Source organism: Lottia gigantea (assembly GCF_000327385.1).
Source record: "Lottia gigantea unplaced genomic scaffold LOTGIsca_6, whole genome shotgun sequence".
NCBI classification, from domain to species: Eukaryota; Metazoa; Mollusca; class Gastropoda; family Lottiidae; genus Lottia; species Lottia gigantea.
Window position 1 is genome coordinate 2,871,458 of NW_008710049.1, and position 25,043 is coordinate 2,896,500.

Consider the following 25,043-nt stretch of genomic DNA (forward strand, 5'->3'; position numbering starts at 1 on the left):
TCTATCAAAACAATCATTAATTTACTACAATTGACCTTACATATAGACATACAGTGAAATACATAATTATATTATTTCAAAAACCAAAATATGTTAAGCAAAAGATATAATGGTAATATATTACTCTACTATTCACTTGATATATATGGTATGTAAATCATCAACAGATTAAAAATATATTCATATTACTCACAAATAATCTTTCAGCTGAATCATTGTCAGATTCATCATCGTAATCTCCCTTGTCCACAACTTCCTTAACTCTTCTCTGGAACTCTTCTTCTAATCGCAGCTTCCGTAACCTTTCCTGTTCTTGTGGATTCAAATAATTCTTCGATTCTAATGTATTTATTTCTTGTAGCCGTAATCTGGAAGCCAACTCTTCGTGTTGTTCTTCAGCTTTCTCTTTTTGTTCTCTGGTCCATGGTGAAGCAGCTGCATATTCAGGGTCTCCTAAACTTAAATGAGTCGCCTGCCCTTTCTGCCATGACTGCTGTTCTCTCTCTTGACCTGGTTTTTGAAAGTTCACAGATTTCTTTGGTTCATATTGTTCATAATCATTATGCTCATTGGGAAGCTGAGGAATTGGTGGTGCCTGCTGGTCTCCATTCATACCATTAAACTGTATATTCTGGTAGTTCGGATGGTTAACCTGGGAGACAGGTGGCATATTTGATTGATTGCGGAACCTGTCTTGATCTGTTTGTGGACCTCTTCTTGCATTCATATCATTTGAATAACCAATTGAGTTACCATGATTTCGTGGGTCTGTATCCTTCATTTGCTGCATAAGCCTCTTTTGTTCTTCTTGTAACTGTTGATCTACCATGAAGTCATTAGGATTGGGAGGTGGGGGAAGGGGAGGGGAGTCCTCATGGAAATTGTCAACAACAGGGGGTGGTGGAAGATCTGGAGGAGTCTCAGATGATGGAGGGGGTGGGAAATCATCGCGATATCCCTGTTGATCTCTTCCTGGGGAGAATTTCTGATTGTAACCAAACTGGTTTGGATCTTGTCTGGGGTCTTGAAGATTTCGGCGAGGATCTGCCTGACTGTATGGTGATTGATTCTGGTTAGCTTGACTGTTCGCTTGGCTGTATGGTGTTGCATGCTGTGGATTAGCCTGACTAAATGGAGGTTGGTGAGAGTTGGCCTGACTGTAAGTGGGCTGTGAACTTGCATGGCTGTAAGGAGGTTGCTGGGAATTTGGTTGGCTGAATGATGGTTGCTGTTGAGAGTTGGCTTGACTGTATGGAGAAGTTGGATTAGGCTGATTAAATGATGGTTGTTGAACTGTGTGTGTATTTGGACTTACACCAGGTCTTGAATTATGGTGATTGCCTTGTTGCTGCTGAAGTTTAGCTTCTGATCTATTGGGAGGGAGCAATGCTGGCTTAGCAGCTATAGCAGGTTTTGGAGCAACTCTTGGTTTTGGCTTATTGTCCATATCTAGTTGTCTGTGTTGATTGAATGAAGCTCTAAGATCAGGCTGTGATGGAGAAGTATTCTCATAAAGATTTGGTCTATCATGAGATAATCTAGATACATCCTGGGTGCTAACATAAGGTCTATTTTGGAAGTGGTTGGTATCTGGCTGTATATTACTGTAGGGTGGTGAGTTGTCTGGTTTACCAGGAGAGTAATCACCTCGATATCCCTGCTGGGGAGGACCACGATCATCATATTTATCTTGCCAATCTTGGATCTTGTTACTGGTTACCTCTACAGATTTAGGACGAGATGAGAAGTCATCTGGACGAATCTGATGATCAAAATAAGCAGATTGAGGACGAATGTTGTCTCTGTTACTTGATGATGAAGCTCTTGATGACATAGAGGATCTATCTGCTGGTCTCTGCTGGTTTGGATGAAGATATGGTTGAGATGGGTAAGGTCCCTGTGATTTAATAGGCATCACATTATGATTCATGTCTTGTAATCTTGGATCTCGACTCTTTTCTATGATTGGACGACCATTGGGAGCACTGCTGATATTCACTTGGTTCTCATAATCTGGCATCTTGTCACCATACTGATTACGGTGAGCAGGAGAATAGGCTCCTTGACCAGGAAGTACATTTACAGATGCTGCCGGTTTCATGGCATTATTTTCAAAATTTCTGTTATAGGCTTGATCTTGTAATAAGTTTGATGTCGATTTTGATCTAGGATCCATATCATGAGCATCACGTCGAAAGTTGGGATCTTGTGGTCTCTGTTGATGAGGTGAACTGGAATTTGGTCCCATCAATTGTTCCATAGCACCTGTAATGAAAAATGAAGTCATAAGAAATCTGATTAAAAAAAATTCTTGACAGAAGAAAACTTGATAAGTGTGCTGCATGTAATTATTCAGATTAACTAGGAAGCATGTGGTTCTCAGATGTCCTTGTCCATCATTGAAGTGTCTTGCTAATATGTCTTGCCCTTGATTCCTTAGTACAAGCACTCATAGTTATCTTGAAGACTTACTTCTTGGTTGAGGTTTCTGTGTTCTCTGTGTTGGTATTGGTTGTTGTTGTACAGGAGGTCGAGGGCTGGATTGGGATCTAGATATTTCCAGTCTTGGATCTCTATTTTCTGAATATGGAGGTGGGGCCTCATCTTGTATAGATCTCCTACCATTCATCATGTTTTCTCCTTTTGTTGGTGTCATAGCAGCTTGAAATATGAAAAATTAACTCTCATTGAATTGAAACATCATCTTTCTAACATTATAATCTTAGCATTTGTAAGAAATCTGGCTTTGCCATTTTAAGACATTTCAATTCCTATTTCCCTGATTTTGTCATTTACATCTCATACATATTTTCTTTAAGACTGTAATAGCATTATATCATTATATCTCTATTAAGTATAGAAAACATCCATAGAAGACTTCATTGATACTATTACTTTCTTCAAGGATACATTAGGTGACTGTCCAATGATTCAACCATTATCATATATTGTTTTAAAACCTTACCTCTGCCCAGAGTTGGTGAAGCTTGACTTAAGAATGTAGCTAGACCATGATATATAGCACCTTGTTTAGCTACTTTCAATGTTACTCTATCACCAGTTTCTCTCATCAATAGAGCAGCAGTATCTTGAGATACACCAACTAAACTACGACCATCAACTTCTAATAACTGATCACCAGTCTGTAATCTTCCATCCTACAAAATTTACAGAAATCAAACAATTTTTAGATTCAGATTAATCACACAAACATGAAGGCAATGTTTTTACTGTCATTGAAAATGGATTAAATCAATCTTTATATACGTCAAAATTTGTTATTCAAAAAATTCACAATCAATCAAATCAATCCATAATAGTCAACAGCTTTTATTCAGTCAGTCAAGCAATTCAAGTTAAATTCAGGAAATTTGATATCATAAGCTTAGACGTTTACAACTATTGCAATTATAGCCTACTTACCAAAGCTGCAGCACCATTAGGTACTACTGATTTAACATAAATTCCTCTTTCTCTTTGATTTTCACCCTACAAATAGATTCATTGAGTTCATTGATAACAGCATTCAATTATCAATACCTTGATTTTCAAAGTATAAAGACAAACTAATCAGTTGGTTGAACTAAAAGCTATGGAGAATATCTATCTATGCTATCTATAATCATATTATATTTTTTTCATCTGCTCTATCAATGGATTGGATTTTCAAGAATTTTGCTTACCACAGCAGCTACTATACTCAAGCCCATACTTCTATCAACTTTTTTAAAGGAAACAGTCTGTACTTCTGGTTCTCTTGGTAAATTCTGACCAGGAACTTGAGCCCCTGGTGATGGCATACCTTGGCTCTTAGGAGGTGTGCTCTGAAAGTAATGTAATAATTTTCATATATTCAGATGATCTAGTAAGTTATTACACAATCTTATTGGTCTCTGTTTTGTCAACAACTAAATACATAAATGGTGATTTTTGTATCATAATAAAAAATTGTAAATCAAAAAGCAAAATGTTAGAATGATATTAGGTATTCAAAGGAATTAAGTCTGTGATTTATGATTTACTTACCGAGAGTGATCTAGGTTCTCCCATATAAACAGTCCAACTACCACTAGAATTATTATTAGGTATCATGTGACATATACCTGCAATTGAATACAATCTATAGTAAATATCTTTATAATATTTCATTATTGCATACAGTTTAAGGATATAAATACAATATGTCAAAACTGTACATGAGAACTTGTGAAGAGACTTCTTAAGTTTCCTAGGTATATTTGTTGTTGATTGTCATCCTATTTAAATTCTGATAGTTGAAATGAAGCTTCATCATCATATATTTACATGTCTGTATCTATAACTTAATTGGAAGTTTATGTCCCACTTTTCTTCACTTTTCAATTGCACAAACTGAAATCATTAAATATCGCAATCTGTTCTGGACAATATTTAAACTACATCATGTCTCACCTGAATTAGACAGAGGTTTAATAAACTCCTGTAACCCATTAGGTATACCACGAATATTATCACACGAGTACCCATCTTCTGGTAATAAAAATGGTAGATGGAGATCCTGGTCTTCTTCTAACATAACATCTCGACCTTCTGATTTTGTGGACAGATCAGCCATACTCTCTGCTATCTCTACTAATTTCTTGATAAAGTTTGGTGATATGGGTGGTTCGTTAGGTTCAGGTATATACTGAGATAGTAAACACCGCAGTTGAACTGAGTTCAATTTAAAACATGTAGAACTAATATTAGTAATATCATCTGCTGTCATTTTAGGAGCTTGTAGTAGATGAGCAGCCTGGAAAATGTCAAATACGATATTAATACAGAATAATAAAAAAATGAAAGTAATCTACAAATGTTTTATAAGTATGCACCTCTTCTTCTGCCATTTAGTAAAGTTCTGTTAGAAATTAAGAGTAGGATCCCTGAGATCTTGACTTGGAAAAATATACTGGTTTCTTTCTCCCTGTGTATGAGAAACTTAAAATTAATGTGGTAGAAATTTAGGGTTCTTACTTGAATTATGCGACAAAGATGACAATCAGCAGCTAGTTCTAGTCCTTGTTTTTCAGCCCAGGCTTCAATCCTGCCCAATCTTCTCTTTAATCTGTTACCCCATTTAGCTGTACACATCTGTAACTGGGGCTCTGATACTATCATGTTAAACAGCCACATATTAATAAAGTGGAATAGCTGGGAAAATAACTGTATAGTTAAAGCAGCATTCACCCTACATCTCCTTAATAATGTCATAGCAGCTGATAATGTTGTTATTACATCTCCTAATGTTGGTCTATTAGGATTAAATCTCTGTTGTTCCATAGCTGAAAAAGAGAATAAACTTCCCTGAACCTTCCTTTTTATCCATGGACTTGACATCTTACTTTCCTGAATAAAAGACTAGAGCTTCAGTGAAAGAAATATCGATGAGCAGAAATAAATCTGTCTATTTTCTATTTATAACTCTGTCAGAATTTTTTCAAAATGTCCAGTCTACATAAATCAAACTCATTTACAATCAAAACAGACAGGTGAGCATTTCCATGAGAGCTTTTATACATATTGCAAACTGATTAACTTTAATTTTAAGAAATTAAAATTTAGGTTTCCCTTGTATAACACATACCTTCATCTTCAACTGAATCACTGGGATTTAAAAATGCTGTCATAACTTTCTGTAAATCACCTTGTAGACAACGTACTAGATGATGGAAGGCCATCTGTACAGCTTCAGCTAGCATCTCATGAGCTTCTGGACTATAATGACTTGTATCATGGTCCATTTTAAAGAAATGTAGTATTTCTGAGGCATTAGCCATCCAGAAGGCTAGAGCTGTAGGATCATTATGCTGGTCCTATAATTTACAATGAAATAAAATAAATGCTGAAAAAGTCAACATGGTAACATCATAAAGTCTTTGGATAAAATGTAACTGACATGGTGATTAATCTATTATTAAAATTTTCTCTTGTAAATTATACATCTCAATATACCAAAGTCCTTTAATATATTCATATCACTATTCTTTAATAATATGTAAGTGTGGTTACTTGCTCTTACATATAAATTTGAATATAAGCTCCCTTCAAATCAATTGTCCTGGAAGGTATGTTCTCAAGTATGTGAACACTATAGATAAGCACTAGCCCACTATAATAACAAATAAATTCTTTATTTTACCTGGGTCAGAATAAGGCCCAATTCACAAGTACCTGTTTAACATTCAGCCCATGGGAATGTCTTTAGAGAAATATTAGGGCAAGCTAATGGATTTTTTAAATCTATGTAACGACTTGAATTTTTCTTACCTGTATAGATCTCTGAACTAGCTTAGAAATTTTCTTGACAAATTCTGTAGTTCGTTGAGGACGTTGAAATTTCTGGCTCAGTAAATGTCTCATGGCCATGTATAACGCATAGGTAGAGGCCAATTTAAACTGAACAGCTCGACTATTAACATCTAATATAACAGCTGATAACAGTGCATCTTCAGCTGGTAATAAAATTAAATAGATTAAATAATTAGTAAATTAATGATGTGAAAATCTATGAATATCTGATCTCAAATTGACAAAAAATAAAAAATCTTCACATCATAAACCTACTATTACACTATAATATCACTCATTTGTTATATAGGACTCTGAATCATATTGCATTAACATTTTTATCAAATGAGGACACATTCAATATTAAAGTTGAGAAGAAAACACAAGGAGAATTTCGTTTTAAATGGCCACTCCACTTTGAAGCATCTGTTAGTTTAAATCAAGCTACAGAAAACTTAGTTCAATGAAGTTGCAATGAAAGAATTGTTAGATTTTGTAATTACTTTGAGGAGAAAAACTGAACATAATATAAATATTTACTTACCATCATCTCTAAAGTCTAATGATGCAGGTAGAATATCACCATTATCAATATGATTAATACCAGGTGATAATCCTTTAGGACTCTGACTAGCTGGTGACCTAAAGATATATTTTTATGGTTAACTACATAGGATAGTAGTACGTACATAACAAAATAGTTTGCTACTCCATATATCTTACTAAATTGATTCTAAAATTCCAGGGAATGATCTCAAAAAAGTGTAAATGGTAGACTGAAAATGATGTTTGAGGGCAATAATTTGACAAAATCACAGAATCTTTAAAAATCCTGATTACTGACCTTTGTAAATCATTCCAGTCAGGTTTTCTATGTAGATGATTAGGTGAGAGATTATTTACTGGTTCAGGATGATCAAAATTAGTTTCCTGTGGTCTCCCTGGACTATAGCCTGATGTATTCAGTGGACCATCTACCATATTATGACCATGAGGTAACTAGAATAAAAGAGAGAAAAAAAAATATTAAAAAGTTCTATTGATGAAAAGAAGAGATGTAACATCAAAAAAACTTCTAACTAGACTTAGCAAGGTAATAACATCTCACAGCTAGAGGTTTTTCATCATTTAACATCAATTTGAGTTCATATTCAACTGTTTAATAAAGCAAAATGTTTCAAAGACAAAGAGGGTTTATTTTCTTCATAACAATAGGTAACTGAAGAAAAGACAAAATATTTTGTGAATATTGTAGGCAAGTCAAATGTTGCCTTGAAATAAAACAACAGTTGTAAAAGGTAAAAGCAAACAGCCTAAAGCAAACAGAGCTTCAATAGATCTCCTGGTTTGTAACCTTGAGATACTTATACTAATATATAACACAGAAATATACCAATCAATATGGTTGCACCCACCTCATCAAATCTTGGATCATAAAATCTATACACATGATGTTTACCAAACTGTACAATCATACCATGTTTTAACATAGTCGTTTCAAATATTCTCTGATTTTCAACATAGGTCTCGGCATCTCGGCTTGTGGGGGTCACTGTTACTATACCTTCTGTATGAGCTACTACACAATGTCTTGGTTGAATATCATTGGATACCAGCTATAAAAGAAGAAATGAATGGAATGAAGACCAGTGACACAATAAGCAAAGATTTTAACATCCATCAGTACAAGAGGATGATTAAGATTTGATTTATTCACATCCTGAGCATGTCTTTTCCATATAAGACTCTTTCAAATAGCAAATGTATTACCTTTAGATTTTTAAAACAGGTATTTCATAAATTACAGAAATTACAAACTGAATATATACAATTAGAAGAGATTAAGGGATTTTTAAATGTTCAAGATAAAAAAATATAAAAAAATATGAGAAATAATTATTAATTAAGTGCTAACGAGGGTCTAACCTGTAGGTATTGGTTACTATTAGATAACGACCTCTCACTTCCTATTTCTGTAACATTTAATGGTAGATGATGTCTTTTACCTCGTCCATCTGAAAATAAATAGTACATAAACAGTTTTTGAACAGAAATATAAGGAAGCAAATGTTTTCAGATCATGCCACACAGTTATGTTAAAAAATGCCTCAAATCTATATGGCAAAGAAATAGAATTACGATAAAGTCTGATAACAGTCTTGTGTATAACAGACACACAATCACAATACTGAATACAAGAATACAATACATTGTATGCCTCGGAAATAAAATAAAGTCTTCTTCACAAAAGAGGTAAGTTTGATATGTCATACCTCTAGAGTTGAGTTCTTGTAAATAGGGTAGTCTATCTGTGGGTATCATAACATTGGGTTCCCTATTACTGTGTGATCTTAAATCATCATGTGACACTGCTCTCTTTTGTTTCTTTTTCATATTTGTTGGTTTTCTACGTAGTTGGAATATTATATGACCTACAAGAGTCATAATTAATAGCAAGAATATCAAATATACATACTTGTATATAAGTATAAATATACATATCTTAAATAAGACAAGAAAGAAACAATTAGTAATACTTATCCACTGATAGGACTACATAATTTACAATTCTTCCAAACCACTTTTACACAACAGAAAATGAAATTTAAATTTCTTAAATGAAATTAACATTATTCCTATAAAAAGTTGTTATCAAATTTGTTTTTTAAGCTAATAGAAAATAGTCATTCATTTTAAAAAGATCATCACTTTCTGTTACTGTTTGGTGAGATCACTTTCTTTAATTGTCCTGAATTCATATATTGAAAGTTCACCACCTATTTCAGAACCAGATGCAGTGGAAGGTTATATTTCATTATTGTTTATGACTATTCAGCTGGATTACTTGCTATAAAATTGTCAGGGCACTGTTTCTCCAAAAAATCTGAAGATAAGAATTGATTTTAAGTGTGAAATACCATAGATATTTTTGAGAAATGGGTCCAGACTTACCTTTATTTTTAGGATGTTGCATGACTATAGCTAGAGGACATTCAGTATCTTCTAGTAACCTCTCTTCTCCTACAGTACCACCATGATATTCTACACCACCAGGAGGCAGTAATACCTGTATAAACAGCAATTAATAAAGTAACAACAGATTGCTTAAATAAAAAAGCGTACTAACATTGTCATCAGAACAGAGGTCCTAACCTTCAACTGGAGGTATTAAAAGGGGGCAGACCACAGGAGGGATAACTGTGGGTTATCAGTGTCATAGGTGCAAGTCTCCTACGAAGGGTTTCCACAAATGAAAATTTTGACAATAAAACTGTTATGGGGAATGAAGTTTTTCTTAGAAATGAGGGGGTGGTACAAGGTAGGTACAAACTATTTTTCTGAGGTCAGGACATTAGACTATATTTATATGTTATTTAAATAAAGATTTGTTTTTGGCAACTACATAAGGCTGTTGCTCCATGAGTCTAACTGAATTCAAAACTTAATTATTTAGTTTCATCATAGGCTGTCAAACTTCAATAATACCAATTATAATTATTCTAATATTCAATGTTTATTAACACTGTTAAACAGTAAAATTAATTTCAAAACAACCATAATAGAGATATTGAATATAATAATGATATTGCTATGTAGATAATTATAAAACTAATATTATAATGCTATCAAGTGTTTATTTATTCTGTATAAGTGTTATCTTCTATCTTATAACTTATTATATTGATTTAACCTTTTAACATAACTACAGAAGTCAACAAAGGACAAACTCTTGCTTTAAATTACTTGGTTGGTCTAGGTAATGAGTAATTATTAATGCAATGCTACACAACTTTAACAATGGTTATTGTTTTGATACATTCTGTGGATCATATTTTGTTACATTGTTAAGGGCATATTTGCTATTCATGTACACAAAAAACACACGATCAAGTTTTAAGCTTCAAATGATCTAAGTCAAAAGTACAGATGACATTTTGATCATTATGTCTTGTTGGCAATTTTGAACTTTCCAGAAGTTTGTATAGATTTTAAAACTTAGAACTATCTGTTATTATAGTATGAAGGATGTCAACTTAATGTGATTTCAGCATGGTCATATTCGAAAAATTCAAAAAACCAACCTGGAACAAACAGTATATTTCAGGATCTTCATTAGGTAAACTATATTTCTCTAAAGCTTCTTTAACCACCATTTTACATGTATCACCAGTTGATAATAGTAATGTTTTATAAGGTACATCAGGTCTCACAGATTCACCATATATCTTTAATGTTCCACCTAGAATAGAAATTAATGTAGTCTGAGTATTCTAAAGCACACTTTAAATGCTTCTAGGTGAAAAAACATAAAATACATCTAACTCAAAGCTATAAAGTTAAAGCATTTGATGTAGACATCACACACTATCGGCAATCCACATACTTTTTTGGCAGGAAGCAAAGATTCACAGTTCCACTTAATGTCTAGAGTAGAATCAAAATTCAGCTAATAGAAACCTCAGAAAATCAAAGCATTAAATTAATCTGGAAACAGGCACCATGCTTCAAAAGTTAGAAGATAAAAAACATTTGCAAGAAAAAAAACAAATAAGTATCTTGTTATCTGAAGGTTTTTTTTCAATTTTGGCAGAATGAATACGCCTCTCATTCAAAGTTATTTTTATTAAGGTTACTTTCTCAGGTATAAGTGTTTCTACATAATTTTTTCTAAACGTATTTCTAAGAAATTCTCAAATTATTGCAGTTGGCATCAATAGTTGTCTGGTTATATAACTATCTTAGTCTAGAATTTTATAACAACAAATATTTTGGCATAGAATCTAGGTTATGACTAATACTTCATTATTCTAACTACTTACTTCAATCAGAATTTGAAAGCAGAAGAACTGATACATACTATACTAGTTATTCAGAGTTTGAAATTATCAGACAGGATACGATATTGCTCAATGCAAATAAACAATTTCTGAGATCTGGGCAGTTCATGCAAAATTAGCAAAATATTATTACTATTTGCAAAGTATTCAAAATTACTCTGAATATCACAAGTCAGATACTGCAATATCCCAATATATAGAATCATCATATCAAACATTTTATCTACAGAGTATGCAGTTTCAGTTGCTGATATGTTATGGAAACAAGAATCTTAAGATTGATTATTAGTTTTAATGATAAATTGTAATGATATTTGATGCTATGTCTATTTATATATCACTCTACAATTGATGTATTAAACAGTATTTTAACAGTGGTATTTCTATATAGCTCTACAATTGATGTATTGAGCAGTATTTTAACAGTGGTATTTCTATATAGCTCTACAATTGATGTATTGAGCAGTATTTTAACAGTGGTATTTCTATATAGCTCTACAATTGATGTATTGAGCAGTATTTTAACAGTGGTATTTCTATATCACTCTACAATTGATGTATTGAGCACTATTTTAACAGTGGTATTTCTATATCACTCTACAATTGATGTATTGAGCAGTATTTTAACAGTGGTATTTCTATATCACTCTACAATTGATGTATTGAGCAGTATTTTAACAGTGGTATTTCTATATCGCTCTACAATTGATGTATTGAGCAGTATTTTAACAGTGATATTTCTATATCGTTCTACAATTGATGTATTTTAACAGTGGTATTTCTATATCGCTCTACAATTGATGTATTGAGCAGTATTTTTACAGTGGTATTTCTATATCGCTCTACAATTGATGTATTGAGCAGTATTTTAACAGTGGTATTTCTATATCGCTCTACAATTGATGTATTGAGCAGTATTTTAACAGTGGTATTTCTATATTGCTCTACAATTGATGTATTGAGCAGTATTTTAACATTGAAAATATTCTGATTATTGTCTATTTAATAATGATGATTGGTCACATTGCAATGATAAAATATAAATGTTTTGCTGAGCTGTCAGTTGTTTGAACTAGAAAGATTCTGATTGAATTGATGTGAACTGAAACAATAAATTCCTATCTGACATGATATTTTAAGGAACAATGTATGAAGAAGGAATGTGTGTGTTTACAATACTAATAATGATAAGACATATTTTACCTACTAGACATTAAAGATAGATTCCCACAGAAAATATTTACATCAAATCTAATGTAGTAGGACAGCAGGATTCATTGATGGACATTTTTTCAAACCGATGTTGAAAATCAGATTAAATTTGTAAAGTAAACATTTAAATATTCCATTAGAGTGACACTAGGTGTCCTAAATAAAGAATAAACTCTCGTGTAGAGCATGAAATGTCACTTGCATTTTATAGAAGGACTTTGGAATCGGGATATCCATTTTTAACATTTATTTACATAAGAATGTACTGTTTATCTAATATATCAGCCTGCATTCTGTTAACAGTCTATAATCTCAAGAACCTGTGGTCAGGTGTGATTCCACACAATATTGATAGCAGACAGCATGGAATCTCTTGGAGACTGGAGAGTTACTTCATATGCACAGTTTGTGGTCAAGGTTATAAATCTAGTCAACTCTATAACACTTGAGTTCAATCAAGTTTATTTTAAGTGTATGGATTATAGAGATAATGAAAACAGAGATATATATTAACTGACTATTAATATGAATTAAACTGACAATGTGTATAAGAAATGTTGTTATTTAGAACATCCTAACTTTAAGATAATCATAAAACATTCAGCTTGATGTGGTCTTTTAATTTATAATAATAATGTCTAATCAGATTTCTATAAGTGAACTATTACTGAATTATCTTACAACCAGTTCAGGACTTATTCCCCAACCATCATTGACTGGTCTTATTGATCAAAGTCATCAATCTGTTGGCGAAACAGTTTAGCTTAGTATAGGTTTAATAACAAATGACACATTTGTCATAATAATCAATGAAAACTGCTGGAAATGTGATTTATCAATCAATGAAAAAAGCTATTTGTGTAGGGTTTACTATTGTCAGTTAAGAGAGCAAATCAATAAAGTATTATCTATCTGCAATCCATTCTGACCACAACATACAGGCAAATATGCTAAACAGGGTCTTATGTTTTCATACATGTCCTACATTCATAGCTCATTTGAAATTCTCAAAACATATCTGTCACATATTTTACAGAGTGTCAAACAGAAGGTCAAAGGTCAACATGTAAAGTATCAAAGAGCAATGTGGTCAATATGTTATCTTGTGTTATGGTCAGTTACTGTGGTCAGTTGAAACCATTATCTACAACACATGCACATAAACAATGCTAGCATGTTAAGATAAGGTCAAGTAAAACAACAATAGGGTCTGTTAACTGGCATTGACCAACATCTTGAAAATATATTCCTACCAATTCCAACTTTGATGGCAATCAATCCCCTTTTACTCTCCAGGTTCAAAAGTTCAACTTTATATTTGAATTGTCTTTAATATCAGGAATAAAGTGAGTAGAGAAGTTTTGGTGCATTGAAAAGATTAAATGTAGAAAACAACATAATATAGAGAGTACATGTATGTAAGCCTATATTCAAATGCATTCAAACATTTTCAATAAAATCCAGTTGAATTTTCTTCACTGTCAATAATATAGATAGTTTGAAGTCTCTTTCTATACGACCAGTGGATACAGAAGTATATTTAGCAAGACAATCATGTTTACCATAAAAAAAAGTCATAATTAAATCCATAATTTCTGTATTTATTTTTGTCCAATCATCTTAAAGCTAACAAATCAAAGACAGTGAATGCTTCAAGGAAAAAAAACAACTGCTTTTTTGAATCAAATCACTTAGATCAGTTCCTCTACCTTGATTATTAAATATCAAACTAGCTATTTAGACAATGAAGCACATGCGGTATTCTAACCTATTATAAATGTATCATGATTTTAATTTAAATTCTGTCTATCATCAGGAAGTTCTGTTTAAACAATACAGATGTTGAAAAAATTAAAATTATAAATAGTTTATACTAGTACTAGATTTCAGCCTAACAGTAACACAGAAGTTCAGTTCCTTAAAGATGAAGCTTTATGAATTTTTTGTAGTAATCCTATCAGAAACTGTATATAAACATATATTAGTGTGCTGAATTATTCTATACCCAGTAAACAAATCATTACATAGCAGTTTAAAAGTTTGTCTACTGAAAAAATCCCTTTCTTATACTGGCACAAATGTTGGACTGTCATATCTAAAGAAAAATGTGAGACAAGCTGTATTTTGTTTTCATTTTTTTGTGACCAGACAAGTAAATACTGAATAAACCAGAAAAAACTGTTTAGGGATCTCATATGTTCAAACCCTTGAGCACCCTTTTTTGTGTGTCAGCACCTCTGGCCTACTTTAGTGACAGGGAGACCTACATCAACTGAAAAATATGCCTAAGCTGGAATTGAACCCTGAACCTTAAATTAGCAACCCCCTTCTTCCTATATAAAAGTATATTCAAATAAAATTGAGTAGTTTAGATGTTCTAATTCTCTAAGTAATGTAACCCTCCATGGTTCTACATGGTTTGAATCACTCTGTCTTATCTGCCTGGTCCCAACAATTAACCACTGATAACCTAACTATTGTGTTCAGGGTCAGAGACAAGGAATGTCAGTTATTTTAACTCTATCTAGTAAAGTTTTAATTACAACCTAGACTCTTATATAATATAACAGAATGTGCTGTGTTAATTTTGGTTTCTGAGATATTTCCAGATTTCCTACTTTGTTCATGTCACAAAAAAGGAAAATTGAAATTTGTTCTGAAAGATGCAATGGCATTGTTTTTTGGAATATTTGTGACAAACCAATTTCTGCGTATTTTTTTCCATATTATATAATGTATAAGCTCGACCTATATGTTTGCAAAGACATACAAGTTGATGAGAATTTTAAGAAAGGTTCAACCGGTATTTAATATAAAGGTATACTTTAATATATACTATTATAAAACTATTCAGTATACCATTACATTGTGAGTTACAAGCCAACCAATATGGACTTATTCAAAAAATTATTCAACAATTCATAAATGCACTAATATATTTTTTTATGAATAACAATGTGTACTAAGTTTGTAACCTTTACAGATTAGCTTATAAGAAATAAATAACTTTGACTTTGTTCACATTTTTCTACTTTCTATTCAATTCTTGACAAGGTCTTTATTTTTGTAGTCATTCCTTAAGGTATTTATTGAGTGAGAACAAGAGTGTTATTGTAATTATATAGTAAAAGGTACAGGTAGTGTGACCCTAGCTTCAGTCAAGACATGTCCACAAGTCAACTTGCATACTTCAATCACTGGGTGTTACATTCATACATTCTCACACTTTTACTATTAAAGCTACTTTCACACTGACTTAATCCTTTCTATTGTAATTTAACCAAAATAGTTTGGTTGTATTATAAATGCAAACATTTTGCATATGTATACCGGTTTGAGCACACTTGTCTTAAATTGCATGAAAGATATAACATAAATTGAATGGCAAGGTCTAATAGATCATAGTTACATCATTTGTTACATCATTACATTTCCATACTTTAGCTATTAATTTCTGGCTAATCATTATCTGTGAGTTTAATTCAAATTATCTAAGACATTTTTTTTTTTGAATATCCTTATTAATACAACAGTATTATTCAGTTTGCATTATGGGAAGTTTAACATCTTTTTAAAACATGCAAACAGGCAGGAAATAATCTATTTGTTACCATAAAAAAAGATGCTTCCCTTCAATGATAAAGTCATTTCCTTGTCATTCAATAGTTAGATTATATTTAGTGTATACAGGTCTTTACTGATCTTAAAGGTTAACTGTTTACTTGTTATTTACTAATTTGTTCAAACTATTTTCTAATCCTGTTTGCTTAAAGATGATATACTTTTTAATGTTACTATCTGAATTCACTTATGCATCAATTTACTTGGCACTATATTTTGAAATATATCTATATAATAATCTAGAAGCAGAAAAGAATGCACGAATAAGTTGATATTTAGCTGAAGTAGAAATAGCATAACAATTTTTATTATACTTGACAACCCTGGACAGTTTTTGTGTATAAAGTTATCAAGTTTCACAAAAAGTTAGAGAAATCTCTTATTAAAATATCAAAATTTAATGCCTTTTCATCATAGCTTGAGTTTAAAATATAATATATGGAGCAATGCAATACTTCTAGCTTCAGAGTGTTTATATGATAATTATATCTACAAAAAATGGATTTCACTATGTGATTCTGTTCGTCCACTTGACATTCCTTTTAAAGAGTTCACATAGTTATAGCATTATCATTTATTATTTCATATCTTTCATTTCTAAAAACACCAGGTAGCCTACAGTATGGATGCTTTTTTAAACTTTTCGGATAGACGTGGGTTTCTTTAATGCTTCAAAGCTCAACCCCTTCCCCATCTAAAAGTTTTTCTGGTTTAGCTGAATGCTGACTGTTTACATAAATCAAAATATTGCCCTCAGAATTTAGACAAGAACCTGAAAGTCTGTATAAAATCAGAACATGCCATATTCTATGCCCTCAGGAGGTAAAATGCCAGGAGAGTTTTAGTAGAATACTAACACCATTATTAATAGGTAGACCATTAAACAAGACAGGTTCCTCTCAGTGATATATATAATTAATTATAAAAGGTTTATTGTTTGTTTGAAGGTTATTAAGGTGGGCCTACTGGTGTTTTCTTCATTTGAATTTTATTTGAGCATGATTTTAAACAAGATTGCTTATCTTGGATAAAACAATGAAATGTATAGTTTTTTATATATATTTTAATCTTAAAATTCCTGATAGAATAATTGTATGTCAGGTACTGATAAAAAATGCTGCCACTTCAATATTTTACAAACACTTAAAGATATTCAGAGATATACCAATTCAAGTAATATTTGGAGATACACCTCTATATTATAAATCTTTTCACAAATTAGTTACAATCTTGATAATATGCCTATATCAGCAAATCTTGAATTCCTACAGTGCCTGGAATTTAATCATCAAAGAACAACCTCTAGGACCCTTTTTATAATAAATAATCAAACTTACAAGTTGTTTCCACGGCATCAGATCTTCCTTCTTCAGCTCTCATTTGTTCCATTTTCTTCTCTAATTTCTGTTGTCTTCTTCGTCTCATCACAGCTTCAGGGTTTGATATACTCCTAGTAAAACTATTCTCTGGTAAATCATGATACAATTTCTCAGCAACACCAGTTTTTTCATCCTTCTTCTCTTTCTCTCTTTTCTTCTTTAATTCCTTCTTCTCTCTCTTTGATAAATTTCTTTTAAATCCTTGTGGTGCTCTTTCTATCTCTTGTCCTTGCTGAAATGAAAAGCGTAAAATATTTCATTTACAATGTCTGATAAAATTAATTCATACAGAAAGAGAAATTTGAATAGTGATGCCTCTGAAAAAAAAAAAATGTTTGGTCAAATAATTCTTCTTGATGTCCCATAAATTTTCCCATTGTTTTACAATATTAAACCAAATGATAGAGGCCATGTCTCAAGGTAAATTAGATACCAATATTATCAAATTTGTACTACTACAGCCTGAGATATGGTACTCAACTTGGGGAGCCCAAATTTTGGGGGCAAGCCTAAAGGCTGAAACCCCTCGTAGTGAGTTATTGCAACTATGTGATTAAATGGTCAAAATATGACAAGAAAATGAGATATTAGTGTCAGGACACTGTGTACACTTGACATGGAATGCACCTTGAATAACATGATGCATATTTGAATGCAGAAGGACAGTTTTAGGTTACAGAGTAATGAAACAAAGCATATATTTTGGGCCGTATAGAATCAAATTTTACATAAAGCGACAAAACTGTATGTAATGTTGAATTTGATAGAAACAGGTTATTTTGACAGATTAATCACAATAATATATGAGAACAATGTAGAAATATTGTCAACATTCAAATGACTAGCTGTTTAATATCAATAACATGCAGCATCTCATTTAAAATATTCACATGGTTAATAGTGTCAAAGGTTTCTAATATCACATATTTTCCTAGAACCCTAACTAACCTATTACACAAGGAAATAAAACAAGGTGAATAGAGCTGAACTAATTGTAATTGGACAACTTTCTTTATGGGCTATCATTCTGAGTACTTCAAGGAATTTCAAGTCTTCAAATCTTTGGCTATTACAACCAAGCCCAGATTTACAGTCACAAAGCATTACCACCTTAATTGTTCAAAAACATTCATTTACTATGAACCTAACCATCTTATTCAAGACTTTTGCTTCAAAGACATAGCTATTTACTGGATTGACAAATTGCTTTATACAACTGGAGGCATTTGAGTTTGACAAGACATGAAAGAGTATTTACAACTTAAATCTGTGAAAGAAAACCAAAATAAGTTTTGCATACTGCTTTTCTGGTGCTGATAGGGCTAATGCAAATCAGCAATGTAGTATGCAAAGGGGAAACTTTTCAGGGCAGCAAGAATATATCTCACGTACTGAAATAGTTCATATCTAATAAGCACAGTAATTAGCTCATTACCGAGCTTTTATCTCTTAATTTCAAACGACCTACGCATCAATGTGCACATATTGATTTAAATGAATAAAGACATGTTTAGTTTGAAAATAAAATGTTCATTGAAGTATATAACGACAAGATAAGCTCTGTTTTAAACCATGTTTTATAACAAATACTATTTTAATGCTCTCTATCTTTAGAGGTAAAAATATCCCAATGATACGCTTGACCTAGTCTATAAGTAGATCATTAATTTCATAACTAACATAGTTTTCAATCATCTCTGATTAATATAGCCTCCTTTACCCTACAGTCCAGTTTTACCATATAAGGAAGGATCATTATTGAATGAGACTAATATTAATCATATATAATAGTAGGCCTCCATACTGATTTTCACCATCTGGATATATGTATTTATTTTTTGTAAATTATCATTTCTGATAAAAAAAAAAAAATTATGCAATTTCCATTACTCATAATATTAATCATTGTTTTAACTCTTTAATCTGTTTCAATAAAATCTATAAATGTTAAGTCTTTTTCTATTATTTATATCTTTAGACATTTAAAATGATACAATCAACAATTATACTACAAAAGATTTTGAGCTAATTTCAATCTAATCCAAAAAATTGATAAAATTGACCAATCACATTGATACATAGAATGATTTCACTCAAACTATGTATTATCAATCATAGCTACATCTTTTATCTCTAGATGATAACAATTCTGACCAACACTCATCTAACAATTATAATCTATGGATACATAAACAAGACAATTATAAGTCTTGAACTGATTATAGACACACCTATATTTCAAGATGTAACAGATATAAATGTTCAATATTTTCCGGGAAGGGTCTGTCCATTCTATGTAAAAGAACAACTGTGAGGTCACATATTTAACATTAGGATCAAATGGCCCACAGTGAAAAATCTATAGCAATCCACAGTGCCAAGGTGGCAATTTTTAACTTGCTATTTGCAATTTTGAAAAAAAGGCAAACAAAAACTTCATTGGATATTAATTCAAAATGTTTGAGATTGTCACATGGTCACATGATTTTGGCAGTGTAAACCTTTTTATGTTCAAGGAAATTGTCAAGTGTGTGTACTATGATGAACCAGTGTGAGTTTGCCCCAACTGCCCTACCAATAACTCAATAAGTTTTCTTTTTCTAACATGCAGAGTAAATCTGATTTAAATTCATTAAATGTTGAAAACATAGCTGGAAATTTGGGGATTATCATTGATTAAATTTCTAATTAATAAGCAACATGATAATGGCATAATGAAAACATAGCTAGAAATGTTTGAATTCTCCTAGATTAAAGGTAAGTTTAGCCCTGGGGTGTATGTCTATAATCTGTATTATTATGGCTATTGAAGAGGGAAGGTTGAATGGGCATGACTAATTATAACTGAACACTTCATATTAACACCTACAGCTTAATTAGATAATTTTACATCATGGATTATAATCTTATTAACAAGTTAGAGGAATGCTACTTTATTAAATTGACCTTTGACCTGCTCACTTTGAAATATATCTCAAATGCACAATAGGGCCTACATGTCTTTTAATTTCCAGTGGAATCAGTAACTTCAGATTCTGCTAAAAACTTCTTTGAAGATGGGTATTAACACCCCCTCCCCCCCTCGCAAACTTAATGTTTAAGAGCATATCATAGGAACTAAACATTCATAAAAATGGAGAAAATTTTGTTGCTACGCTGATACAAGTTGGTATCTGCCAATCATATTTTGTTATTCTAATTTAAGACATCATCCTTACCCTTATTGTTGGTTCATCTTCATTTTTTAACAGAAATCTTCCCTCTCGAACATCTTTACCCCAGTTAAGTTGAACAAATAGGGGTTTTTCTTCAGGCAATAATCTTCGCTCCTCTACAATATTAAAAATGTCACACATTAAGATACAATTAAGCAAATTGTGATGCAGGGAAAAAAGTTATCTTGCAGCATTCCTCAGGAATGTAATGCACTAAAAACAAGTTATGACAGGATTCTGAACATAACTTAGAATATTTCATAGAAGTCATGATGCCATTTTACATCATAATCATAAACTCAATCAACTTTGAGGATTAAAGGGATAGTAAAGAGGTTTTTTTCTGCACCTCAGGGACACTGATAGCATCGATTTGTACTAATCCAATTGTTATCTGTTACCCTGCAGCTTTTGCAATAGTGATAATACAAATCGATGATATCAGTGTCCCTGTTACACAGAGTTCAGAAAACCTCCTTATAATCCCTTTTATATCTACCTAAATGATCCACAAAACCCAAGTGTTTGCTCTGATTTCCATATCCGAAACAAACTTAGAAATTTATCCCTCGATACTCCAAATTTCACAATGGTCACTGTGAATTTGTTACCAAATTTTCATTCCTTCTGGTAACTTTGATAGAAATGACCTACCTCCATTGACGTGAACTTCGTATAGAGCATAACGACTCTGTGTCAACATTCTCATATCGGGACGAAACTTTTCTATGAGAACATCGATTACTTCCCTTGTTGTAGCGGTACTCGAAACACGGATACATTTTGTTGAAACGTTAGCTCCACCACCTTGAAAGAAAAATCTGACTACACCATGAAACTCCAGTAGCTGTAAGAGAAAAAGGAAATGTGTTGAGTGTAGAGAATTATAATATCATGCAGGAAGAATTAAAGCAGGTGTACCATGTGTGAAAATGGTCATATAAAATAGATTCAAATTCAGACTACCCTCAAGAGTATTTACCCTTTAAACCCTAGCAGCCAGTTTACCGGCAACATATATACCCCATTGACAGTAAACAGGCCGTTACCAAGTGACGTCACACAACATTAACGTCATACGCTTTTACTTTTATTACTTGAGGTTCAAGATACATGATGTTTTTTTTCCATTTACACTTAGGGTTCAATGGGTTAACAAATACTTAAGTAACCTAAGGTGGCGAAAATGGTACCCACAAAAAGCCAAAGGTAGCTAAATATCAAGCTCTATCAATGATTAAACAAATATTTTTGAAGACTCCATCTTTAAGACAAAAATTTACTGTATAGTCTCAAGACAATTCATGATAGATGTGTTAGCAAGTTCTCAAAATAAGGCACTGGCCTGGCACATAAGAGATAGGCCTACAGGTACTGTTAGAGCCTGGTATTGAACACCAAATTGAGATTGATTATAAATGGCAGACTACCAATCAATAATCAATTAATAATCGAAATGAATCAATTGAGAAACCCTCTAAATACTAAATTAAGAACATGCCAAAATTCTTAATTTTATGGGTTATTTTTTCTTCATAGAAGTATATTCTTGCTTTGATCGTTTATTATAGTTTTTAGATGGTAAGTTATGTTTTGAAGGGAACCTATGTGGAAGAGATAACTACTTGTTAATAGGTACAGTGCTTAATTGAAATATAATCGATTATGGAATTTGATGATCGATAATCGAAATTATGAATTCCTAGAGACGATTATCAATATTTCGATCATTTTACCCAGCCCTAGGTACTGTATATGCCTCCTAACCCTCTCTTGTCTTAATCGAAATGGAATGTTAGAAAATGGAAATCTGGTAAATAATTTATCTATATATGACTGTAATTATTATTAGTGAGATCATCAAACATTACTGGAGTCATACAGTAGAATTGAAATAACACCCAATTTCATTTCAACACCAACAGTCAACCTGTGTCATTCATTACTATATTTTTAAATTTCTTGTAGATGGGCAATTTTATCTCACAATAATGCTTCAGGGCATACATTATTGTCAAATCAAATGCCAATTTTTACATGAAAGCATTTAATTTTGAAAGATTCTCTACTTGAAATTAAGACAAAAGCTGAAATTTAAAGTCAAGTGCTCAATACAATGGCAGTACACTTGACTCTATGAATAAAGTAATACATTAGAGAAGCAGTATAATATGTCACTTCTATATATTGATAATGAAAGGAAGCCATTTAAATACAAGATTCTGTGTTTACCAAATTTAAAATATATTCATTTAAATGCGAATGAAGATGAAAAGGGACATTCATCAGGTCTTTGTTTTTTTTTTCTATAAGATACCATTCTTAATAGATGATATAACTCTAAACGTATCATTATACTAAGATATAAGCTTAGTGAGAACCCGAGGACAGCTCAGCCATCCTAGTGTCAACAACAGGTGAATCATTCATGAAGAATTGCAATAATGAGGTCATCCATACAGGTGAAAATACTTTTATTTTCCATGTTCAAATTCAGAAATTTGCTCAATGATTAAATGATGCCTTTCAAGTTTTGTGCAATACCCAAAAACGATGTTATCCCCCTGTATTTAATTTCATATATCTGGCTTTTCAAGGTCGGCCATTTTGGTTTGTTGTTGACGCGCACGTAATTGTGTCACCTGGTCAAATATTTTCAACAGGTAGATACAACATAAATAATCCCGTCAAAGTGCAAAATCGTGTAAATCTATCACAAAATAAATGTATATTCCTTATTTTCAAAAATATTTGATGTCTATTCTCACCTCATTTGGCTGACTCAGTTCAAAAATATCGTAATGATCGGTATTCCATTGGTGGATTTGTTGACTCAACCTTTGTCGGTCTTCTTTGGTCGGACTTTTTACCTGGGCCATTCTACTCGTATATAATCCACAGTTATCTATCTAATATAATTCCACATTTACATCAGGAAAGTCATAATGTCTACACAAAGTACTAAAATGTATCACATTCGTATATTATCAATAACACGGTGTATACACGTCTAAAAATACTTCCAGCTTTTACTAAGTTGTGTTACAATTCCTCACCGACCTCCCATTTCAAACTGAAGTGCGCATGCGTGCTAGTTGATTGATATGCAAACAAGAAATCCCGCACCCATTTAAAATGTTTATAGCTAGCGACTCGGGCTGGGAAATTATTAGCAAGGCGGAGTATAGGTGTAAAATTTGGATAGAAAGCGATAATAAAATTATTGTGATTAGATTAAGGCTACCAACGGAAGTAGAGACCAAATTGAATAAAAGCTTTTTGTGTATTAAATCATTTAAAGAGAATAAATTTTCAGGTTGAGTAATTTGTGTTTGAAATATAATATCGTACAGGTAAATTTTACAGGTAATATATATTACAGGTAAACGCATATCTTTTCGTATATTAAAATGTAAGTGAAGCTTTATTGTAATGTAATGAGACATGCGAGATTTATTTTGTTAGATACTGTTTCCATATAATGGATTTCGAAATGCAAATCAAATGATGAAGAAGCTTTGTGACCCGTCACCCGTGCCCGTGATTTTTATAAATATCATGTTATAAAGACCGTGTAAAAATTTGAGCAGAGGCATATGAAACGGTATTCGTTGGGTTAAAGCGCAAAATTATTTTTGCATTATTACTTGAATTGTCATATAGATGTTTGATTATGGTGTAAATCCAGCGAACGTTAATAATGTATTGTTTCCTGGCCCTTCATCTCCCCTTTATTTATATTACCCATAAAACTTGTTAGCTGGTTGTAGCCTACTTCCGATAGATGGCTGTACTTCATATATGGTTGTACTAGAGTAAGCTGGTTGTACTAGAGTAAGCTGGTTGTGCTAGAGTTGGCTTGTTGTGCTAGGGTTAACTGTTTGAATCACGGATAACTGATTGTATATAGGGGTAGCCAGCTGGTACTAGGGCTTACTGGCTGTATTAGGGATAACTGATTGTATATAGGGGTAGCCAGCTGGTACTAGGGCTAACTGGCTATACTAGGAATAACTGATTGTATATAGGGGTAGCCAGTTGGTACTAGGGCTAACTGGCTGTACTAGAGATAACTGATTGTATATAGGGGTAGCCAGCTGGTACTAGGATTAACTGGCTGTATTAAGGATAACTGATTGTATATAGGGGTAGCCAGCTGGTACTAGGGCTTACTGGCTGTACTAGGAATAACTAATTGTATATAGGGGTAGCCAGCTGGTACTAGGGCTAACTGGCTATACTAGAGATAACTGATTGTATATAGGGGTAGCCAGCTGGTACTAGTGCTAACTGGCTGTATTAGAAATAACTGATTGTATATAGGGGTAGCCAGCTGGTACTAGGGCTAACTGGCTGTACTAGAGATAACTGATTGTATATAGGGGTAGCCAGCTGGTACTAGGATTAACTGGTTGTATTAAGGATAACTGATTGTATAAAGGGGTAGCCAGCTGGTACTAGGGCTAACT

General features: G+C 32.4%; 1 protein-coding gene across 1 annotated transcript; it reads right to left on the bottom strand.

Moving 5' to 3' along the window:
• Window positions 1-2,900: 2,900 nt before the first annotated feature.
• Window positions 2,901-23,621, bottom strand: LOTGIDRAFT_210615 (hypothetical protein; the record flags this gene model as incomplete). The annotated part of the gene is made up of 17 exons (XM_009063914.1): window positions 23,343-23,621; window positions 21,229-21,421; window positions 20,578-20,690; window positions 17,331-17,591; window positions 10,388-10,571; window positions 9,262-9,351; window positions 8,556-8,741; window positions 8,236-8,324; window positions 7,721-7,925; window positions 6,289-6,440; window positions 5,606-5,834; window positions 4,996-5,261; window positions 4,432-4,774; window positions 4,027-4,103; window positions 3,684-3,824; window positions 3,424-3,489; window positions 2,901-3,158 (listed from the first exon to the last, which is right to left on the bottom strand). Exons 1-17 carry the CDS (start codon window positions 23,451-23,453, stop codon window positions 2,901-2,903), a joined length of 2,964 nt encoding a protein of 987 aa, XP_009062162.1. The 5' UTR covers window positions 23,454-23,621.
• Between the last annotated feature and the right edge of the window lie 1,422 nt (window positions 23,622-25,043).